Here is a 19,136-nt window from a genome sequence, read left to right as displayed (position 1 = left end):
CAACCTCTTCACTACCCACTTGTTTGTCTTCTTCCCCACTACAAAAGGAATTTAGATTTTTTAAAATGTGCTCATCTGTAAATTGCACATCGAATTGATTAAATGACCCAAATAGCTTACAAAAATAGATTTGATATCCAGCAGAGTGAGTAAGTGGTCTGGAACCTGAAATCAACCCCCCCCAATGATTATCCACCTATTGAATGTCTTTTTTCTACATAATGCTTTCACCATACTCTGTACAAAATGTTTCTTATCTTCAATCTTTAAAATCTTATAGTAGTTAACATACTGTAAAAGCTTTTTTTTTTTTTTTTTTAACCCACTGTTAATGATATATATTTACATTAATACACATTCTTAGAGGACAGTAGCACCTACACTTGTAGGCAGTGATTAGGGTCATTTTTGGGGCTATGTCCTAACATGAGACTAAACCAACATAAGAAAAAAAAAATTACCTTTGATGGCTGACACTTCTGATGGTGATCACCTCCCTTTTTGCTTTAGAATTACATAAAACTTCTCTCTCTTTGTGTGTCTCACAACAGTTTGCGATGCCAGACACGTACAAATTGCAGATTTGTGTCTACATGGTTTTAGCCCACGAACTGTATAGAATTACTCAGACCTGATTCTCACACTGAGCCTGAAATATCACCTTCATTTTCAGACCTAAAAACTCCTGAGAGCGACATCCTAATTTGTTGAATCATTAAAAAACTCTGAAAGTTTTACTGAATTATGGTCAAAAAAAAGGAGGGGGGGGGGGGGAATTATCTGTATTGAAAAGACTGATGTTGCAGAATGAAGCACTAGAAACCTAGGAAATACAGCATTTAAGAATCATCCACCCAAGTACATGGACTGCCTTAAATTATGTAACTCATTCACTTGTTCTTTGTTATCGGTGTTGTGTTTTCTGTTTTTTGGGGTTTTTTAGCAATTCATGCCTCATTAAATGCTCATAATGAACAATTCTGAGAATATCATCTAATTGCTTTTCCATTCTTCTGACTCGCATATTCCCCAATGCCTTACTTAAAGATCTTTAATCAAATGCAGCACTTGTGAACGAATAATTGCTTTGTGGGATTGTCTGAGGCACTTTTCACTATAGGGGTGAAAAATAAAAAAATCAAAGCACTCCACTGATTTTGCTTAATATTTGTAATCCTTCTATGAAATCAACACTATCAACATCTTTCAAGAAATAGAAAGTTGAGTTAGAGACCAAAGTTAAATGTATCCTGTGGTTTCAGATACCCAGTTTAAGGCTGTTTGGTTTTTTGCCTTTTTTTTTTTACTTTTTTCCCCCTCCTTAGATTACTTCACATTATATAATAGTTTGCATGTTCAAGGCAGTTCAGTCTGACTTCATTCACAGTCATGTGCACGGGACACTTTACAAATCAATCAATTCAATCCAGCTTCTAAAGCCTTACAGCCAATAATGTGGGAATAAACAATTCACAGCTGCTTCTTATCAGCTGAGGTCTAGATGGCATGCTGTTAAGTCCCACAGGAAGCCTATGGCTGAGGCAGGGACAGAAGGCACGGCTGAGGCTGCATTCAATTCTGCAAATCATGCTCATTCTAGCAATGGCCTTTTCTTCTTGAGTATCCATGATTAATATCATTAATTCTTTCCATTTCAAAGCAATATGTCAAAAATGTTACAGTAACTTGGCAATGCTTTGCCCCATTTTTCCTCAGAAAATAAAGGAAATAAAACAATACAGGTTACGTCCACTGGTTTGATTAGTAAAAGTTACCTCTCAAAGACAAACACAGCTCTGTGTCTCCCTCAGGAGTCTGACAGGCTCAATGATCTTCATATAAAACTTATTATCCAGTACAATCTGCCTCTCCTAATAAAGTTTCTGCATTCAAAGGTGAAGTCCCTTAGCTCCAAAGGAAATTGGATTTATCAGTTCTGTGAGTGCTGGTAAAAAAACCCAAAACATCCTGTTCATAACTTCATGATTTCACTCCCTAGTCAAAGGAGGAAATGTTTCAGTGATACATAACTTACATTTTCCAATTTCAGCATCAAAATGTCTGCAAACTTTCTCTACCCACATGGCTAAAGGAAACAACCAGACAAAAAAGTATCCAAGCCTATACAGCTCAATCCTTAAGACTCTCCCACCTCTCCCCCTCCCTCAATCACCCTGCATCCACAAAATTCCTGCTGTGCATCCTCCTAATGCAAGAAACACAAACTCTTCCCTCTCTTTCAGTCAAGCATATTTACACAGTGTCTAAACAACGGGGAAAAACGTAAATGTACTAGGTGGGATGGACTGAAAAATTGAAAAATTTGTTCTCATATTTATGAAAACCTCTTCAAAACAAGAATTTTGTGTTTTGGAAAACAAGTTTTCCTGCTAATCTTGTTACTGGAAATAACAGACTTATTGAAAAGCACTTTTCCTCCCAACATGTGATGAAACCCCTTCTAATGAATCTTTTTTCTAGCGTGTTTTTTTTTGTTTGGTTTTGAATTCAAATTTATTTCTGCTCACAGGCTGCAAACTCAAATAGTTTCAACTAAAGCAAGGAAGTATTTTCTCTAATAACTAGCTACTCTGTGAGCTTGGGAATTCTACAGAACACACCGAGACCTTAAAAGCTTCCAAACATTATCAGATTTCTGTTGCACCCTTCAGGAGCCCATTATTGCATGCGTCTGAAAGAACAAAGTAAGATTTCAGAGCTGCACTGGAAAAAGGGATCAATGGGCCACTGCTACTCTGGAAAACTCAGTTAAATAAAACACAGAAATTCAAACATCCAATTCACTGATGCCAGGGCACCAGTGAGCCTGGCGTTGTCATGACTTCTTACTTCTCAGGAGCCATTGGTGTTGCTTGCTAGAGACATTTTTCACTACCCCCTTTCACCACACAACAGGTACAGAGAGTCCTATCATAACAGCTTGATCTAAAATGATATATAACTTTGTTCACCAGACATAATTTGCTTAAAGCTTTTCCTAGTCTTCAGCCACATTTTCACTTTACACTGAGAACCGCTGACTGCTTATTTTGGAATAGACACTGCAGCCACAGGTTGCTAAAAACACTCTTGTTTTATCTAATTAAAACCTAGAAACCACAAGAACAATGAAGTGGCCATTTGCACAGTACTCCCCATTACCCAAAACTGGCTGACAATGAAATATCATTTCCATCATTTCTTACCTTTGTGGTTAAAAATCCCCTCCATCTCCATACTACTGCGAGAGTGAGCAATGCAGAGGGACCCACAGGGGACCAGGCCTTCCGCAGCTGGGGACCGATCTGTAGTTCGAACCAGGCACCAGTCAGGCTTGTCATGGGGCCTCTCCAGGACCTCCACTGTCTGCCCACGGCGGATTGTCAGCTCATTACTGTTGCAGGCAGTGAAATCATGGATTACCACCGTCAGCTCGCACCCACCAGACAACTGTGAGGGGAAAAACAAGAAGGAGAAGCCAGATGAATACTCGTTATCAAATCATCCGTCACGCACCGTTACCTATTTAGGATTCCTGGCAAGATTTGTATTTTGGATGAGATAGCAAGTTTCTGGGACTTTCCACATCAAGAAGAGATCACTTCAAAAATCAGGCAGGTCTGGCGTTTTAGAACAGATTTCTAACTCTGCTTGTCTCTGCCTATGTTCAAAGCACACCAGTTGTGACAGTGCTGGGCGGAGGATTTAAGCTGTTTTTCTTGCTAGACTGCTCCTTACCCCAGAAGCTGAAGAAGCAGTCACCCCAGAATATATTTTATGGGTTAGAATTTGCAACAAAATGCCAGATATTATTAAATACAGTCACTCACAAGCTTCGTTATCTTGCAAATTTAAGGCAGAAAGAGGGACTTTTTGAATGAGCTTATTGTCTTATTCCTACCCCACTCTCATTTTACATACAGAGATTACAAAATCACCTAAGACACACCATACATAATTATAAAAATCAGCATCTAGTTCTTCACATAAGATTTCCAAATACTTCACTATTAGATATAAAATCCATACAGGCTTACAACGTTCATATTTTTGCTGATGCCCCAAATAAAAACACACAAACCTGAGCTCAAAGCATGCAAACTCAGGGTTTTCCTCCCCCTCTTCAAAATACTTCATTAGAATTACTTTGCCTAAGCGTAAATTTCCTCTCTTTGATTGTTTCATCTGCTTTGATGTGAAATGAAAATTATCAGAAATTTGCAAAGTTCCCAAGATTGCTTAGCACCACAGCACCCATCTGACATAAGTGAACAGCCTGGGAATTCCTTCACTTTTCATATAGCAATGGTGTTCCAGGCTATTTCAGCTTTTCATGTGTGGATATTCCCATAGCTCAGGCTGCTTCAGTGCAATATTCATATGGGATCTCAGCTAGCATGCAACCCATGTGAATTCAGTAATTTTCATCCAAGCCAGTAAGCTCCTTTAATTTAGCGAGGTAATCCTGTAACGCTTTACATCGACAAAAGAGGACAAACACCCTCTGAGCATTCCAGCTGCAGCAGGCAGAGAAGCATGTGCTATACCAACATAGCACACAGTTCCTGCCACGTTATTTTTGACTGTTACGTTCAGGCTCTTACATGGCTGCCAGTAACATCCCATGACCTTAGGAAAGGGAGATAAGAGACTGCATTGTTACTTATTTATTACTTTTCATTACAAGCCTAGTAGAACTGAAGAACCAGAGAGAAACCTTTCAAGGATAAAATTATTTGTTATCCAGCAAGAATTTTAGAGCAAATGACAAAACCAGCACAATCCCAGTAAGACTGAAAGGTTAATTCCAACCTTCTCTTCCTCAAGCCTGCAACAAACAACAGGACATAACTCCTAGCAGATGGTCTGCAGTAACTCTAGAGCTTTTCCATGGTATCTGCCTCCTAATCTCACTGGCTACTCTTGCTTGTACGTGCATACAAAGAAGAAAAAGTTTTCTTGGGGGAATGCAGAGGCCTAGAAGGGCAGGAAACCCTCATACATCTAGTGTTTAAGGAAGATAAATCAGGTTGCACCCATATAGATTCAGGCTAAAAATTAATCATATTGCTTCTACTACATCTCTCCAGACAGCCCCAATACCCAAATTACAGGGGTTGGGGGAGTACATCTTCAAAATATGCTTCCTCCTCCCTCACTAAAAAGTTTTCTGTTCCCTTACACTCCTTTCCATATTATATTAGTTTTCAGTCCATGCAAAACTATGCCAAAGGGGAAAAAGTAAAAAGCTTTCCCTTGTTTTCTGGTATTGATTTATGTTACAGCCTTCTTCAGAGAAACTCAGAAACAATTGAAACCATCTGTATGCCTGATGGGGAGTAACAAAAAAGCTGATGAAGTATGACTTCACAAGGTGTCCAATACAGACCATATTTTTCTCAGGAGAGTCCATATCCCAAACAGTACAAGCTCCAAGACAGTAACAAGTTGACACTTTCCAGAAACTGCATCTAGTCTTTGCATTTTCTCCTAAATACCTACAGGAGCATAGCTTTGGTGCTCTGCTTGCTTTCCTGAGCCTTCACTTCCTACAAATAGAGATTAAAATATACTTTGTGATCAGTGTTATGCTTACATGATTTTGGCTTTAATATAGATGTTCTTTCTTCTCCTTCCCCTAATAAAAAGGAATATTATCTCAGATGTTATGTATTTTAAGTATTTTTAAGTATTTTATATAAAGCTAAAGAAAAAAGCTAACAAAGGCTGTCTGTGGCTATGTCAAAAACTATCAAAGCACAAAAAAACCTTAGTCTTTCAGACTGTGTGGGAATCAGATATCCTAGCTGGTTTCCACTGAAGAATTCAATATTCAATCATACTTCAGTATGATTCAGTTCCTGCACACAACTGTTAGTTCCACATCATCCTCAAATATGCACTAATGCTGTTAGATGCAACTTCGTGCAGGACTTCAACACTATCCAGTGATGTTCTCTACCCAACAGACACGTATGTTATCAGGGAGAACAGACAAAAAAACATTTAGCAACTTTTCCCTTCCTTTGGAATAACATCCCATCCTTTCTTTGTCCCTGCAACAGTAATGGTTAGGAAACTGCTTTCCTCTTTGTTTCATTGCTCATTTTCTCTCCATAACGCGCTTTCTGAAAGCAGTTTTGTCTTTCACACTGATTAAATGCAGTTGGACAGCAAGGAGTGTCTGTGATTAAGAGCATTGCTCAACAGCTGTGGTTGGACAGCTTTGGCAAGGCTCTCGAGGCTAGCTGGAGAGAAGAGCAATAGGCACAGCAGAACCAGGAGGCTGACTTGCACTGAAGAGAAAAGAGTTACAAACCATCTAAATCCAAATTTAGGCTGAACAAGGGCTTTATATACTCTACCCATCCTCCTCAAGAAACCCTTTATGTAAACTGAATTAATCATGCATGATAAAAATAAATGAGGCTACGTCTGAAACACGGAAACTGGAGAGACGGAGACGAGATGAGAAACAAAAGCCAGACAGAAATAGAACAGCAGATTAAAAAAAGGCGCAAGGTTTAATTAAACAGCTTATCACGGGACATAGTGTCTTGCTGTTGCTGGAATTAATGTTAGCCATCTATGTTCATCTCTATGGGGCCTTTTAATCACTGCAGCTTGGAAACAGAGAAAAAAAACTAGTAAAACACTCACTGGCTGATTACACTCTTAGCTTATGTTTGCTGAAGTCAGACACCACACCAAGAGTGCATCTGCCACCAGTATCTGGGAAGATCATCTCTGACAAGTTTTGCCACGTGCAATGGCCTTTACATCAGGCTGTGTAACCTCCTCTGAGGACTGCAAATTAAATTTAGTGTCCCATGGTAATTTTACATTAAGGAACAGGGAGAGGAAAGCCAGCAGCTAATAAGATTTCTTAATTAATTCAAGCATGAAAATTTTTAATCCCCTTTTAAAGTGGAAACAAGTGCACTGTGGGAGAAAAGAAATGGGAGACACGCAGAAGTTCTGTCTCAAATAAATAGTATTTTGCTTTGACCAAGCAGCTGCCTAAACCTGGTCTCTGATTCTGAAAAGAGGTGTATACTCAGAGCCATACCTGTTTTTCTACTAGCATTTTTTTCTACTGATGGGAGCCTTTTCTCTTCTGCAGTCTCAGCTGGCAGACCTAAATACTTGGCTGTCTCCTGCTGCTTCAATCCTTTTTCTTTTTTCCAAAGTACTATGCACAAGCTTAAAGAAGCATGAGAATGAAATACAACTTCACGTAGACAGCAATAAATAGTGTTACCAGCTGGGCACAAAAGAAAATTTCTTAAAAATAAAACAGTGCTCCACTGACCACCCACCCACCCAGCAGATAGCATGATACCTAGTATTGAGGAAAACACCTTATGACACCTCTTCTTCTAAAAGCCTCTCATCTTCTCAGCTACTAAAATAGTAGTTTGTATTATTTCATGTTTCTAATAGCTCACTTAATAGAAGCGTGAAAAGATCTATCAGATCTATATTGCTTCCTTCAGCATCTCCATTTCATTTCCTCTGCACTGGATCAAGTTCAAAAGACATCTTTAGAATCAGATCAAGCTCTGAGGCTGGGGACTGTTGAAAGGTGGACTGAATGGGCTAAGCCTCATTTCTTTTATTTGTTAGCTACCTAAAATGCTGGCTATACATCTACAGAAGGTGAATGGAAGGAATGCTGTAAGCTGCGAAAAGTGAAGGGCAAAATATTTACTGAGAAGGACACTCATTCAGAAAACTGAGAAGCTTTGATTAAGCAGAAAACTCCCTCTCAAAAAATTTATATTCCACTCTGGACTCCATTATTATTATTATTCAAGTACTTCAGGATGAGTCAGTGCTACGGGTGTATTTAGCACATCTTCCAATATGAAGATACAATCCAAGATATTAAAAGCAGGCTGGAAAGCGATCTTAAGTTACCTAGTCCAGTTCTTTCTCTTCCTCTAGAGCATAATCAATTATGTCTTTGTGAATCATAATTAACATTTATCCAAACTGTTTGCAATGATCTGCAGTTATGGAGATTCTCCAGCCTTCACAATTACTCTGTTCTAGGGCTTCACATTTTCATACCCATAAAAAAAAGTATTACTGCAATCTTTTATTAAAGGTAAGTCTTTTGATCTCATCCACTGAAAATATCTGTAAAAGACTGTTCTGTAATTCAGTGTAGTAACTTTCTTAAAACACTACAAGACCTTAAGTTCTTTTTTCTGCTTTTCTTCGTTGGACTTATTAGTCCCAATTCTATGTTGCCTTTTAAGTTAGGTTTGGTAGGCATCTAATCAGTCTTTTTTTTTTCTTCTTTCCCCTGGAATTCTTCTGATGGACCACTAATTTGCTAAAACTCTGTACTCAAAACCAGGTGTGGTATCTAATAGAGACTTCATGAGTGCTGAGTAAAGAATTAGGACTTTGTGTACTGCAGCTCAGCATTCTATTTCTGCAACCCAATATAGGGCTGCTTCCCCCCCACTTTCACCTCCATAACTGCAGCACATTCCTAAAATAATAAACAGCTTGTGAACCTCTGTAGCTTCTAGATCGTCCTCTCAAAAATCCGTTCAATACTTTCACTGCTTTCATTAGTAGTTAAATATTTCTACCTATTCACATTAGTTCAAATGTGTTCCTATTAAACTGGATATTATTTTGCAATTAATTTGTCTCATTTTGTCAAGATGTTTCTGCATTCTAATTCAGCCTTCCAATGTAGTTTTTAGATGACATGAAGCTGGGAAGGATGTTAGCTTTATAAACATATGGTCTATTGCATCATCTCAATCATTACTGAAAAGCTTTGTGCAACAGTGGAGCCAACAATGAGAAGTTACAATTCTAGCCCAAAAAGCCAGGGTGGAGAAGAAAAAAGCTAATCATGAAGTTATGCTCTGTTGTTAAGACATTTCCAATTATGTCAGAAAACAGGATGCAAAGAAAGAAGCTCATTTGGACAACACTCAACCATTTATTACCAAGGCTAAGGACTTTTAGCTCTTTCAAAGCATGTCTCAGAGGAGATGAGAAAGATTATTGACTTTAATTCCTGATATTCTCCCTGTATAATGAGTTAGTAATTCTAAACAAAGCATTTATTTTAAAAGAATAAATTGTATGAATATACAATTGGAGAAATTAATAAAATAGTTTTACCTGGCTATTGATTAGAATGACATATTTGGCTTTTGTTGTCTGTCTTAATCACAATACACATGAACAGAAAAAATGTTCAACAATAGCAAAATAACTGATACAGTGCTAAACATTTGTATCACTTGATCAACACAATTTTAAATTACTTGATATTTTTAACGTTTTTAAATTTGGACTTCCTGCTCACTTTGGGACATGCTCCAAATCCAGCCAAGGAGTTGCATTGCTCCATCTGGCTAACCACATCAACACCTAAAATCCCTAAAACTGTTTTATTTCACCCCTGTAAGACATCTATACATACTCAAGCTGCTAGGCTGACAAAACAGTCTTTTTGAACCCCAAATGGCTGCAGCTAATGATTTTTCACATTCAAACTAAGAGATTACTTCAGATTCAGCAACTGTATTGAGATACCCTACAGATTTCATTGGTCTTCTGCCCTCTGTTCCTTAATAATTCAAACCAAGGCATATAATAGAAACATTAAACAAAGCTAATTTGCTAATTCACACATTTCTAAAAAGCAAACAAGCACTAAATTCCTTCCCTGGACATACAATACATAGCACAAGTAAATTCCAGTGGATCTCCCTAAAATGAAAACTCAAAAATACTTAAAAAACAACACTACTCTTACTAACCAAATCGCAAACTTATTTTATCAGGAAAATATTTAAAAGAGTTCTCCATTCCTCCTCCTTCTAACTTATAACTCCTGTTAAACTGGTTGTTGGCAAAACTCCTCATAATGTCAGACTGGAAGAAAAACCTGAGGGCATTTCACTTGGCCAGCTTTCTTAGCAAATCTCACAATGCATGAAATTTTAACATGAAGGGCAACAGGAGACAAACCATGCTATTCCCCAATAAACAGATCATCACAAACAACTTAAGAGGGGCAACGCATGGCTGGGATGGATTGCATCACCTCCATTTGAATTGAAGCACAATCCAGTCAGTCTGTGTGCACACAGCTTGACATCTCACATCTCAGTCAATAATCAGGGAAATCAGAGAAAGCATGTCGTGGTTTTGAATGTGATAGATTACCTAAACTCTTAAGAACCCATAAGAAATGAACTAAAATGTTTGCTAGTATATACACAACATAGTTTTGGTAAATCACTAAATAGCTAAGTAAGAACGCAAAGAATAAAACAGGAAAACAAGAATCACTGAAAGATCGTGCTCTCTTTGCTCTAATCAACCGTTTTCCTCACAGGTATCCTTGGAAGAAGCCATCATTGAAACTATAGACCAACTTCAGTACAAGAGCACAGGTCAAAACATAGGCTATTTCTGACAAATACAAGAGAAACCCTAACCACCTTATAGTTCCCTTCTTCTGTCTTCCTCCTCTTACATTGAAAAATTTCACAGACTTTAAGTGAAATGCAAAACACAACTGCCTTCTAGATCACGACGGCAATGATCAAAATATTACTCTGAGAACCTACTCATTTAGTTGCCCCATTCAATCCTGGTTCTTTACCTGTGTAGTTTGGATAGCTCATCAGAACAATTTTACTCAATGAGGTAATAGATCAGAAAACCCTAAGTACATTTTCATGTTATTTGCTGTGCAGCTTCTATGTTTTTATTCATTCTTCTGCTTGACAAACTTCTATTATCCACCTTTACTCCTTCCAAGACCGTAAAACTTCTCACTTGCCAGAAATCTTCTTTCAATTCCAAAGTAACACACACGTTTCATAAGAAATTTCACTCTCTTGGTGCCTATGTTTCTTGCATCTATGAAAAAGTCTGGCCGAGTTATCCTTATGGGATAACCCAGCCAGAATCTATACACACAGATGGAGGAAAGGAAAAAGAGGCACAAGTATCACATGATAGAGTAGTGGGTTAATATTGTGATGCAAAATGGTTTAATATGGTGATTTCCATCAGCTCTCATGCGGATTGTGAACACTCTTACTCTCTAATGCATGAACAGCGGACAGTACTTTTCCTTCACAAAAGTAACTGCATGGCAACCACCAACCTCAAGCTAATACAAAAGGCAGATGGTATGATTTTAGTAAGGCAGAGACTGACATCAAGAAAAATTCTGTTCATGACTATCAAATTTTGCGGAAAATATTACTTTCTTTTTAAACTGGATAAATTTTTTAAACCAACTGCAGAAGAGAGGGGACCAAAATGGTTTCAGTTTGAAATAAACATAATTCCTTTATGACCTACTAAATTTAAACAATCACTCTTGGTCTTCCATGGGATCACAGTATTTTCTCTACTGCATACAGCTATCTTTAAGAGACTGAATATTTCCACGCCTCCTCTCTGAAGGTACTAAGGACTAATCTTGGGTGGTAACTCACACTAAGAGATGGATCTCTTGAGATTTGCTCTCAGAACAGAGCAGCACACAGGAAAACTTACCTTATCACTGTCTAGTGTGTTCTGTGAGGTTCGTGAGGCAATTGAAATAGTATCAGGTTGGCTGCTACCATCTCCCTGACTGTCCAGGTCCTCGCCGTCTCTGCAAGTAATTCAGTTTTCATTAGAATATTAGCACTGCGTTTGTAACATGTTAGTTCCCTACTTGCAACTCTAAACAAGGGGGACCTAGACGATGTGGCAATGGACACTAGCCAGACAAACTAAATGATGCAAAAATCAAATATTTCAGCACTTAATACTTTGTTCTACAGAGAACAGATTTGTTTGCTTAAGGTCTGCATTAGGTAGAACTAAGGCAACAACCAACCAGCCAGAACTATAGCAAGAAATTTGCACAGCCTCTTAGCCAAAGCGACACATTTTAAGCTCCATGAAAGGAAACCAAAAACCAAATTAACACATGGAGAATTGCAAAAATCTAAAAGGTACAGATATTCTGTACTGCAGTTCCAAATCCCTTCTGCAATGGCTGAATGTACACAAATCAGGGACTGTTCAGAGCAGAAATCTCAACAAGTTTAGCTCTGCAGGAAACTGGAAATTAATTATAAGCTAAGGCTGGCCAAAATGACTCTTGCTTTTGTTCAATTCACTGAAAGTCATTAGAAATTCAACACTACAGAGGAAAGACTGCTGTTGTGTACTCAGAGATCTCTGATTATTTTAAATAGTACTTACCTTCTTCCTTTCTGTTTTGTTGTTGGTGCGGTTTTGGGGATGTGGATCGGCTCTTTCAATGCTCCTTTCAGATGAATGGTCCTTTCTTGTATGACTTCCCGGATGTGTTTGATCCAGTCCTGTTTATTCTCTATACTGGATGCCTTTGATATGCAAAAGAAACAAAACCCCCACAATGGACTGTTATAGCTGAGAAGATTCCCCTATACAGTCAGTTAATAACACAAAGAGGAAGGCAAAAGAATAACTTTTTGAATCATTTCTGGAAAACTGAACAGAGGAAAATAAATTTAAGCTAGTTTTCTTCATTTTTAATTGCCAACACTACTCCACACTTCTCAGGATTATTGATGTTGTTCATTTAAAAAAAATTATTTTAGATTCAGATTCTTCTTTCATAACTTCAAGATTAAAGCCCTGTATGCATCTCATGCAAGATGAGGTGGACTGACTTACTTAAAGAATTCCAGTAGTAACACCTTGAGCATTTTGAACTCCTACTAAGTTTTATGTCAATCCTGACTTTATATAATAATCTATTAACACTGAAAGAAAGATTAACTTGTATTGCAACAAGTACACTTCCATAACACATTTCATCGCTACTCTTCCCACTTTTGAAACATACATGGAAGCAGAAAGCTAATTTAGGAATTGTATTTTAATAACTGCCTGCAACTTATCATCTACGTTTTGGAGATACCCTAGAAAAGACTTGATATTCAGGTGCCTAACCCATAATCTTATTGTTTAATCCAATTTAACCCTACACCAGGAATGCTGTTAAATTACTGCAGTTCTAAAATAATTGTTGTATATAACTTCCTTCTTCTCTTAATTGCTGTCTCCTGAAATAATTGGCTTCAAATATATATAGTATAAATATTTAATAACTGAATTCTAAAAGGATGGAGAAAGTTGCAGAAACAGATGAAGAGTTAGGAAAAAATCCTTGTTTTATGTTACAAACAAAAACACTTAGGAAAAGAAGTCAAACACAGAGTTTTGTTATATTTTTTATTTAGGTTTTCCTGGAATTTACTTGTAACAGTAATGAGCTAAGAAAGTGCCAGTTTCTAACCTTCAAAAAGAATTGTTTAAAAGCTTCGTGTACCATATACGTTATCTAAATATCCTGTGCTCTAAGCAAAGAAGAGAACAGGAACACCTTAAAGTCATTTCCTTGCACTCATCGACTGCTGTTAGAAAACTAATGTGAGCTCTTTTTAGCCTGTGATTCACTAGGAAAATATATAAATTTGAGTGTCAATGTGTAAATTTGAGTGGCCATTCTTAAGTGGCATTATTGAGGAATCGCCAAAAATACATGTGAAAACACGAACAAGCTTAATAGTAGGTATATTAACCTACAAATAGGAAGATAAACTTTTTTTCAGCTCAACACAGTTAAGACATACAAAAGAAAAGTTTCAAAGTTGACACAGCCCTCAAAATGTGTCAAATTACCTGTTAGCTGCTTGTGGCATTACAAAAAAAGTTCTCCAGTTGAAACAGGAGGTCCCAGATTTCATATCAGTCACAGGAAAAATGGATTTAGCCATTCTCCTAGCTAGGCAAAAACCACTACTAACACCCATAACTTTCCCAGACACAAAATTTGTAGGCATTGCATATGCTGTCATCCAAAGGCAAGTATCTTCAGAATTACTTATAGCCCATAGAAAGACATAAAATCACCTAAAGTGTTTCAATTTGTGCATAAAAATATGAGCCACGAAAAACAGCATCACCAAAAAGCAGCAATGATGCCACAATTTTTCTGTGGCATATCTGTTGCTCTGTCAGCTAATGGGTGAATTCTTCAAGCTACAGAAGCCCCCGTGAATTAGATATATACCACACCCTTTACATGCAAAGGAAAATTATCTGTCAGCAGCTGTCCTTCTCGAAGTCTTCATTCTTGACTTCCCCACAAGTACGAACAACAACGATGAGACTTAGTATAGACCGTACAAGCACATGTGCTAAAATTACCTTGAGAACAATTTTGTTGTCTGAAGTTGGTGTCCTTCCAACCCACAGAGCAAACTTGCAGGGATCTCCTTCTACATGTTCTGTGACACCCAGTTCTGAAGTCTGGAATTAAGAAAGATTTCTTAGGATGACATGGCATTTTTCTCTTAGAAGCCACAAAAGGATGCTAATAGTCTAAATAACTGAGCTCTGCTATTTAAAGAGATTTTTAGCGGCTTAAGGCTAAATCATATGCTAGAGAGAATTCTTTATTCTGGTGGTAGTGGTGGGATTCTTCCGAAAGGGAAGAAATGCAAGCTAAACAGTTTTCTCTGTAAAGTTATAATGAACAATAGCATTTACAATCTGAAAATAAATGGCTTATTTTGCATTTTTTACTTGACAATAAAAGTGTTACAACTCTTAAAAAAAAAAGTGCTTGGTAAAAAATAAGTGTTGGCGTCTCTCCTTGTTGATTTCCATTGGGGAACAGTCACTACTTATTGACTTCTATGTTTTCTCTCAGATAAGACATGCTTAAATATTCTCCTGATATCTTCTAAAACTCTGATCTCTCTCCTGCCAAAAGAGCCTTTCCTAGTGTGCTTCCTTCCCTCTGAAACAGATGAAATAATTCAGTAACACAGTTTCCCCAGAGAATTTTGTAGGACAACTAAATGTAGGACAACAATCAGTCTTTGGGAAGTTTCTAATGTCAGACCTTAACAGCTAATTATCATCGAAAATGTTTTCACTTTCCAACTGGAACAATATCTCTATCACATGAATTGTCATCCAGTTAAACAATTCATATAGGCTCCACTCCAAAAAAAAATATAAACTAAGAAATACAGCTCAAACTATAAGAACTCTCATCCCAAAAGACAGCTGCTAAGCATTCTTACTTTATTAGAAGCTGTATTTTTTCCCATCACATGCATTATCACTAGCACATACACAGTTCATTACAAGAGTTATTTGATACACAGCACCTGAGTAAAGGTAATTTTTTTTCTTGTCTCACTTGGATACCAACTTGTTTCATTGTTTGGCTTCGATTTCTTTTCCTCCCTTAAGAAAATCCAAATCCAACTTCTCTATGCTTTCAGCTTTGTTGTCTCTTTGGAACACAGACTCTTCTCAACTGAAATACTTAGAAGCCTGTATGTATTTTAAGCTTAACTTGCAACAACTCCTGTGTGCATTAAAAAGCTTCTAAAACATTTAGCCCAATGTTACATTATACAATTCAAAGAAAATATAACCTATCACACTGCCCCATATAAAGTCTGAATCGGCAAGATAGTACAATTTTTAATGTTTATTTTTGAAACCCTAGCAAATTTAGAAGTTTTGGTACACTTGTGAATGTTACTAATTTAACAAGAGACAACTGAAGGACAATACAGTAGTTGTCTCCATAGTAAGAAGTGGGAAAGCAGACATATATTGTTCACCGAAGCTTTCAATAGTGGTAGGCATCAAGTGAAAGTAATGTGAGGGAGTCAGCTTCAAAACCCAACACAAGGAGGGTGGCCTGTGCCCAATATGTAGCTGAGGAATACAACTTCTGGCAAAAGACACTAAATGTTAAAAGTCTGCATGAGGTCCAAGGACAAGCTTACATAAATCTGTTGCAGGTTACTGTATGCATAGAAACCACATTCAGGTGAGGAAGCCCCTGAACTGCCAGTTACTGGTAACTAGGAGAGTATTCTGGCAAAGTAACAGCTGCTTGCCTTGTTCTCACAGCCCTCCTTAGGCATTTGCTCTTGGACACTCTCTCACCAAAGGAGTTGACTAACACATTCTTCCACTAACACAAGTCATGCTATTGAGTATTGTCTGCTGAGGAAACCATGATGGTCACCATGCCCAAACTAAAGAGAAGGACTTCACTTTTATGAAACTACCTTCCAGAGGCCGGAGACAGCATAACATGCAAAAAGGATCTTTAGCTTAAATCAACACACATGCCTTCAACATCATGTATGAATGCCTTCTTTATAAAGATCAAACAATAAGAATTTTAAAGAAATACAGGGTATTTTGCCATATGTAATACAAAGACAAAAAGAATGCTTTGTCAAAAATGAGGCACAATGAGAGTCTTCAAGATTTCCAGCAGCTTCTCTAGGACACAAGGCTATTACTAAATTCCTGCCAGAGGAACTGACTTGGCAAGGTTACAGGACTGATTTTTCAGCTCTGTCTCCCCTCTCATATAATGCTTTGGCAGCTGACGTTACCCTCCAGTACATCAGAAATTTTTTTGTATTTCAGGTTCTTGAGAGCACCAAATAAAGGTGTGATCAACAAAAAAGCTGCAGCCATGTTACCTGCTAGCTACCTCATATCAGGAAGAAAAACAAGTGTTGGAAATGAAGCAGCAGAATATGCAAAGTAAAATACAGAAAAAAAGAGGGCTTTTGAACCAACATGCTTTACCAGTTTGGACACAAAGGTCAGATAAGGTAAAGAACAAAGGAAAAGGAGCTAAAGCAGGGAGAAAAGGCTCAGTATTTATACCATCTAGACTTAGTCATAGATCCCAATAGGTTCAGTAGAAGAACAATGTCTTTTAGAGCATGATTCTGAGAAGTAATTTCAAGTACTTGCTTCTAAACTGTCTGGTAGAAAAGCTTATTTTGCCTTTGACAGGTGCAGAGCAAGCCATGGGAGACTGTTTTCTCATTTGATTACCTAAATTTACTGAGTGAATAGTGCTGTTACCCAAATCATCCAATGAGACAGGAAGGTAAGGATATGAATTCCAGGGTCACATTTTGTAAAGCATACATGCTACAGATGGGGAAAGCAAGAGCAGATAATATTTATTATTTTTTTTTAAATGGGAAGAGAAACATTTCCATCTTTATATCCCTGTAGTAGACCATAGAAGCTATTATTTCATTTACAAACCATTATTTTAAGACTACTAGTCTCAGCAGATGTTCTGGAACAAACTTTACCATGACAAGGAGTTCCTGCCTTTCCAGATGCGTAAGTGCACAATATCCACCAAAATGAATCCTTAACCTGAACATTACTACAACAGGACAGTAAACAAGAAAGATGAAGGCAGCTTGTCAACTCCTTCCTCACTTCTACTTTATACAAATAAGTCTTAAAGAATCAGCAATCACACACAATTAAGACAAAACCAGTCCAGCTCAATCTTGATTTTCCTTTGTCCTGACAAACCAAGACTGACATGTAGCCTTCAGTAGTTGCTTTTAACCTACTCTTTCTCCTCAAAAGCATGATAAAGCAGCAAACTTATAAGATTCAGTCTACACATTCCAAGGCTTTTCTTTCAGTGCACTATAATAGTTGTTCAAGTTCTTTGGGCACATTCAAATCATCTGAGCCTAGTCACAGTATGTGATCACTTGTTCTCATACTTACAAACAGTTTACTCTTGTAAATGTACTTGCTCCTTCCACTGGAGTCCTTTACTTCTTTACTGAAAACCAAGGACATCTCAAAAAGGAAAAGGTGCCTCTCTCTTCCCTTTCGAATTAGAGTTTTGGGGTCCCACACTTGGAAGGATTCTTGAAGGATGAGCTCTCCCTGAGATTCTATATTTTCATCAAAGCCTAAAAACCCAGAGAGAGGAAAATTTCACCATGAAAAGTTGATAATAGGAGGATATTTAAAAGCACAGCTTTAGTTCACGAAGCGATCAAACTCTCCCCCCCATACAGCTTGCAAAAGATGGGATGCCAAGTTAGCAATACTGAAAAGACGACTTGGTTGCAACACTGCTATATACTAATGTAACTGTAACTCAAGCCTGTGTCTAAATTTAGAGATTCAAGTGTTTAGAAGTTTATCAACTCTTCTGGCAGTATTTTACCAACAAATGACAGATTTGTCTATGTTAGCCTCTGGTAACCTCTTCCATGATGATAGCAATGTCTCTTTCAAGCTTTCTGTCACTGTCCAAAGTAAGTATCTGTGAGGACATATATAGCTCACGAGGTTGTTCTGACATAGGCAAGCTCCCAAATACCACCTTTTCTGGTGGTACACCTTCCCTACCGTGTTTGCAATAACTATGTAAACGTGTTCCAACAAGAGCTGAAAAAAGATGACAGCTTGTAACTGTTGCCATGTGATCAGCCTGCCATTGACTCACCTCAGCACTGCTACACAATGAAGTAGCAGCTAGATTACTTATCTTGAGACATAACATAAAGATGAAGATAGACATCAACAGTTTTACTCCCATTGTAGTGGTATGGTGTTTTCCCAGTTTAATATACAGCTTTAAAGTGGCAGGATAACAGAAATTAGTCTACCATACTCTTACGAGTGGTATTAAGCTGTGTTTTAAATAGAAACTGCTTGCCAATACCATCCAAACAGAAAAGCACCATCCTCGAGAAAACAACAGTTCTCGCTGTTATAAACAGGGCATCATGGAGAGCATCAGAAGAAGATTAGGATCTTCTCCAGCATCACATTCCCAGTGTTAAAAGGTTACCACCAAAGCTGATCAGCATTTATACTAAAATCCCCTCCTGAACAAACCATTGGAACTGATCCTACAAATTGACCAACATTGCTGTCGTTGAAAATGAGGGAAGAGAGGTGATTTTGAGAATTCATGTGATCAAGGATCAAGTATCAAACCAAGATGTGTTTTACAGTAACTGGCATGATACTGGAATTTCCATGACAAGCTTCATTTTAATATTAGAAGGCAGAGAGGAGGGAAAAAAATATTGACTGAAAGCACCTATTAAGTCTATTCAGCAACTACAAGGTAGGGTGGTTCTGCTTATATCTCAACAAACGTGAATGCCAAAGAAAAACACTTTTATTACTAAATGTATGATGGCACCATCATACATGATAACATGCCAATCACAAATGTTTTTTTGGCAGAAAGTTGTTCTAAG

At 37.7% G+C, this 19,136-nt stretch overlaps 1 protein-coding gene across 5 annotated transcripts in view; it reads right to left on the bottom strand.

Annotated features, from left to right (window-relative positions):
* The window catches only part of TRIO (trio Rho guanine nucleotide exchange factor), a 249,072-nt gene that overhangs the window by 63,377 nt on the left and 166,559 nt on the right, over nucleotides 1-19,136 (bottom strand). For all 5 annotated transcript variants that reach the window (XM_054057258.1, XM_054057257.1, XM_054057255.1 and 2 more), the window contains exons 30-34: nucleotides 17,638-17,828; nucleotides 14,251-14,352; nucleotides 12,256-12,398; nucleotides 11,557-11,656; nucleotides 3,207-3,450 (exon numbers count right to left, since the gene is read on the bottom strand). In XM_054057258.1, coding sequence (XP_053913233.1) covers nucleotides 3,207-3,450; nucleotides 11,557-11,656; nucleotides 12,256-12,398; nucleotides 14,251-14,352; nucleotides 17,638-17,828 — 780 coding nt within the window. The remainder of the gene's footprint in view (nucleotides 1-3,206; nucleotides 3,451-11,556; nucleotides 11,657-12,255; nucleotides 12,399-14,250; nucleotides 14,353-17,637; nucleotides 17,829-19,136) is intronic.

This window comes from Cuculus canorus, chromosome 2 (assembly GCF_017976375.1).
Source record: "Cuculus canorus isolate bCucCan1 chromosome 2, bCucCan1.pri, whole genome shotgun sequence".
NCBI lineage: Eukaryota > Metazoa > Chordata > Aves > Cuculiformes > Cuculidae > Cuculus > Cuculus canorus.
The sequence above is the reverse complement of the archived record's forward strand: the minus strand, read 5'-3'. Positions and strand labels throughout refer to the sequence as shown.